Genomic DNA, 4,995 nt, shown 5'->3' with positions numbered 1-4,995 from the left:
CTAATCAAGTTTCATATATAACATGTTTAAATTGGATTTACGGTTTAAAAGATATTGTTATTTGAAAATACATATTTATTCTGAATGGACTTTGACGTTATTAACGCATATGTGAGGGGTGTACGTAAAAAATTTAAAAAACGATTCGCTCTGAATATAATTTGGACCGCGGGTTATTTAGCACGAAAGTAAGGGGGTTTTGTGTAAAATGTAAAAAAAAACGGTTAGGCCTCACTTAAAAACGTACCGCGGGTTAATTAGAGGAAACTACAGGGGTGTTTTTGCAAAAATGCCGCGACGGACGCCAGAAGCAGTGCGTGCTTTATTATTAGGGGAGATTATGTGTGTCAAAAGTAAGAAAATCAGACAAGTATCTATCTAAAGTAAGAAAATCAGACAAGTCTCTATCTAAAGTAAGAAAATCGGAAAGAAGATAAGAACAAGAGGCTCACCACGGTGTTGCCGACGACGTGATCGGCGCGGGCAATCAACGGCGGTGAAAACGGGGACGGGGCGTGACGGACCGCTAAATCTAGACAAATCTCGGGAAAAATGGAGCTCTGAGGTCGAGCTTCGAGAGGAGAAAGCTTAACTAGGGTGGCTTGGGCATTTCATCGAACATCTCATGTGCATAGGAGGTGAGCTAGAGCACCCAAATGCCCTCCCCTTGTCGGCCAGAAAAAACAGAGTGCTCTGCTGCGGCGATGGGTATATATAGGCAAATTATTTGTCCCGGTTCGTGGCATAAACCGGGCTAAAGCCCCCCCTTCTATACCGGTTGAAGGCACGAACCGGTACCAATGGATGTGGGCCAGGAATGCGGCCATTGGTGCCTAGAACCGGGACAAATGAGTCCAGACGAACCGGGACCAATGCCCACGAGGCCCCGCCCGGCCCCTGGCTCATGAACCGGGTCTAATGCCTCCATGGGTGCCGGTTCGTGAAGAACCGGGATTAATGGTCTGGCCAGGCACGAAGCAAAGCTCTGTTTTCAACTAGTGACTCTCGTAACATCACATATATCTAAAAAAAATAAAGCTATAAACTAATAAATAAATTGTTACATGACACCCTACTCTTCATTATAGAGGTAATAACAAGTAACAGATGCATGTTATTACTTGTGTAAAAGAAGGTACTCTCCATTATATGGGATGGATGGCTATTCTAAGGGAAGGGAGGGAGTATAAGAAGAAGCTCGCTGGTGGCTCACAAGACATTTTACAACGCTTGCTCCATCCATCGACAATGGGGTCATCGTCCAGGAACGTGCTCATATTGTGCGGCGACTACATGGAGGACTACGAGGCAGCCGTGCCCTTCTACGCGCTGGCTGCACTCGGCGTGGGCGTCCACTGTGCGGCGCCGGGCAAATCCCCCGGCGACGCTTGCCTGACCGCCGTCCACGAATTCCTCGGCTACGACCTCTACACGGAGCTACCGGGTCACCTCTTCCCGATGACCGCCCACTTCCCGGCAGACCCGGCTTCGTACGACGCCTTGGTCGTCCCGGGCGGGCGCTCCGTGGAGCCGCTCAGCACGGACGCCGACGCGGTGTCGCTGGTGAGGGCGTTCGCGGTGGAGCTGCGCAGGCCGGTCCTGCTCACGTGCCACAGCCAGCTTCTTCTGGCCGCCGCGGGCGCCATGGGCGGCGTCCGGTGCACGGCCTTCCACAGCGTGCGGCCTGTCGTGGAGCTGGCCGGCGGGACATGGGTGGAGCCCGACCCATGGAGTCTCTGCGTCTCCGACGGCCACGTGCTCACCGCCATCGGCTGGCCCGCGCACGCCGAGATTATCAGGGAGCTCCTGCGCGCCATGGGCGGCCGCGTCCTCGGCGCCCGCCGCCAAGGCGTCCTCGTCCTCTGCGGCGTACGTCCTCATCCCATCCGGTCTCATCCTCTTCTTCAACGTCACGGCTCACCTCTTTCTATCTCCCATACTACTCCGTACTGTATAAAACAAAGCAGGACTACGTGGATGACTACGAGGCGAACGTGCCCTTCCGTGTGCTAGCCGGCGTGGGATGCCGTGTGGAGACGGCGTGCCCAACGAAGCGCAAGGGCGAGGCGTGCGTCACCGCCATCTACGACGACGCCGGCAAGGAGAAGCGCGGGCACAACTTCGTGGTGACCGTGGACTGGGATGACGTGCACATGGACGACTACGAGTGCGTGCTCCTGCCCGGCGGCCGGTCGCCGGAGCTACTGGTGACCAACGACAAGGCGGTGAGCCTGGTCTCTGAGTTCGCCGCCAGGGGGAAGCTGGTCGCCAGCATCGACCAGGGCCACCTGCTCCTCGCCACGGCGGGGCTGCTCAAGGGCAAGAGATGCGCGAGCGGAGTCCCCATGAGAGTCATCGCTGGCCTCGCCGGCGCCATCGCCGTGGAGCCTAAAGGCGCGGTCGCCGACGGGAAGCTCGTCACGGCGGCCAGCTGGACGGACCTTGCCCAGTTCATAGCTCACCTCCTCGATCTCTTGGACGTCACCGTCTCATTCACAACTTGATCTATCAATCGTCTTCATTTTTTGCCCAGTTCATTCCCATTTTGTCGCTTGTCATAATGTCTAGGGAAACTGGGATCCCAATGATCAGGATCTTCGTAGACATGACAAACACCTTTCTTCTTGTTAATCTTTTTCTTGAAATTGGTGCGCTACGAAGCCTTTTTCTACCCATCAAACCTTTATCATCAAACTTGCCCTTGTTCTTGAACTTATGGGGTTGGAAGTCTTTCTCCTGTTCCCGATTGGCACTAGAACCTCCCTCAATACCTCGAGTTATCTTTTTCTCTTACCTTTTCTTCCACACCAAAAGTACTAATGAGATCCAGAACGGGAAATTTTTGCCTCAGATGCTTCAGAGAGGTAGCAGATTACCTACACGTGGGAGGAATCTTAGTGATGCTGCCTCCGGCAACAAACTTGTCCGGTAACATACAATTGAAGTGCTCATAATGACTGCATCTCATGGGCTTGATCAACCACGGAGCGCTCTTCAGTCATCCTGTAGTCATAGAATTGTTCCGTCATGTACAACTCAGTGTCAGCATCTGAGATCCCAAACTTGGAATCGAGTGCGTCCCACATATCTTTGCCATTATCAATTGATGCATAAGTATCAACTATGTTCTCACCAAGACACTGAAGAGAAAAGCTTGTTTGTGTCCAAGATCAAGACCTCCTTCTGGTTTGTGAAATCATAGAATAGCTCTGACATGCCACCTCTTATATATAGTGCACAGCCTCAAACATAGGAGGCCTCATGAAACAGAAAACCACCGGGGGTAAATTGCCTATACTAAGGTTTTTGTAATGTTGGAAATATGAGTAATTTACCGATTGATTTAAATGAAATAAATAGTAGATAGAACAAGATCGTAGTGATAGAGACAATACTAGTCGTGCAAACTAGAGGAGAGTAGAGCACAATGATAGGAAAAAGACTTTGGCAAACCGAAGGAGAGTGAAAAAAATATTATATGAACATGTGAACTAGAACAGAACATATGTAGGACGGGAACTAGAACAAAAAACCGTGGCATGATCTCAAATAGAAAGAACACAAACACGTACTGAGTTGCGTCGACAGGGTACTTGGGTTGGTGTCGTCGTTTTCTCACGACAGATGCCATGGGTAGGCTTATCGAGAGTGGTTGGGACCGAAGTGACACAGGCGCGCTCTGGGAACGAGATTGGTAACTAGCAAGCGTGCCGCGGCAGGACCCCCCATTGGGGGCCGTGGTGTTGTCTCCAAGAAGCCACGAGTCCGCCCGGCCGACATGAGCAGACGACCGGTTCCCGTCGTCGCCGGATGAGCAACCACATCCTTTGTTTTGTTTGCTTTGTTGTTGTTTCCTTGGTAGGAGACCCTTACTCATTTCGTTACGACAAGGAGGTCCGACCAGACGGCGATGGTGGATGATGCCGCCACCAAGGAGCAGGTCGCCTGGGCGAGGCGGACGTAGCGAGGAAGGAGATGCTCGAGGAAGAGCACCGTAAGGCCAGGACCAGCCCTTGAAGCGAGAGCCGACCCCGCTCAGAAGCTGCCGCCTCAGGAGAGGCGGTCCAAGACGAAGCACGACCCTGCCTCGCGGAAGAACGTGGGAGTGCGGATCGGCGAGCAGACGCGCACCGGCACAAGTGTAGCCGGAGCCACCAAGTACACCGAGACGGAGCCCGCCGTCGCGCTGGAGAGACGTGATGCGGTTCCCGACGCACCCTTCTTCGGACCGGACACCGTGCTAGAAGCGTCGATGGATGCGCCGGGGCCCGAGAGCCCGCCGCCAAGGATGGAAATCCCTAGTGGTGAAGCCGAAGGCTCGAGCGAGATGTACCTTATTGTTGGGGAACATTGCAAGGGAAACAAAAAAATTCCTACGCGCATGAAAACCTATCATGGTGATGTGTTGGAAATATACCCTAGAGGCAATAATAAATTAGTTATTATTGTATTTATTTGTTCATGATAATCGTTTATTATCCATGCTATAATTGTATTGATTGGAAACACAATACTTGTGTGGATACATAGACAAAACACTGTCCCTAGTAAGCCTCTAGTTGACTAGCTCGTTGATCAAAGATGGTCAAGGTTTCCTGGCCATAGGCAAGTGTTGTTACTTGATAACGGGATCACATCATTAGGAGAATCATGTGATGGACTAGACCCAAACTAATAGACGTAGCATGTTGATCGTGTCATTTTGTTGCTACTGTTTTCTGCGTGTCAAGTATTTGTTCCTATGACCATGACATCATATAACTCACTGACACCGGAGGAGTGCTTTGTGTGTATCAAACGTCGCAACGTAACTGGGTGACTATAAAGATGCTCTACAGGTATCTCCGAAGGTGTTCGTTGAGTTAGTATGGATCAAGACTGGGATTTGTCACTCCGTGTGACGGAGAGGTATCTCGGCGCCCACTCGGTAATACAACATCACACACAAGCCTTGCAAGCAATGTGACTTAGTGTAAGTTGCGGGATCTTGTATTA

The 4,995-nt window shown here is 51.4% G+C and overlaps 1 protein-coding gene across 1 annotated transcript; it reads left to right on the top strand.

The window, feature by feature from the left end:
* Positions 1-1,195: 1,195 nt before the first annotated feature.
* On the top strand, positions 1,196-3,174 carry LOC123404979 (DJ-1 protein homolog E-like). Its single transcript, XM_045098869.1, has 2 exons — positions 1,196-1,869; positions 1,968-3,174. Exons 1-2 carry the CDS (start codon positions 1,249-1,251, stop codon positions 2,502-2,504), a joined length of 1,158 nt encoding a protein of 385 aa, XP_044954804.1. The 5' UTR covers positions 1,196-1,248; the 3' UTR covers positions 2,505-3,174.
* The last annotated feature ends 1,821 nt before the right edge of the window (positions 3,175-4,995 follow it).

Source organism: Hordeum vulgare, chromosome 1H (assembly GCF_904849725.1).
Source record: "Hordeum vulgare subsp. vulgare chromosome 1H, MorexV3_pseudomolecules_assembly, whole genome shotgun sequence".
In the NCBI taxonomy this organism is placed as follows: Eukaryota; Viridiplantae; Streptophyta; class Magnoliopsida; order Poales; family Poaceae; genus Hordeum; species Hordeum vulgare.
Note: the sequence above shows the minus strand (reverse complement) of the source record. Positions and strands in the feature narration are given on the sequence as shown.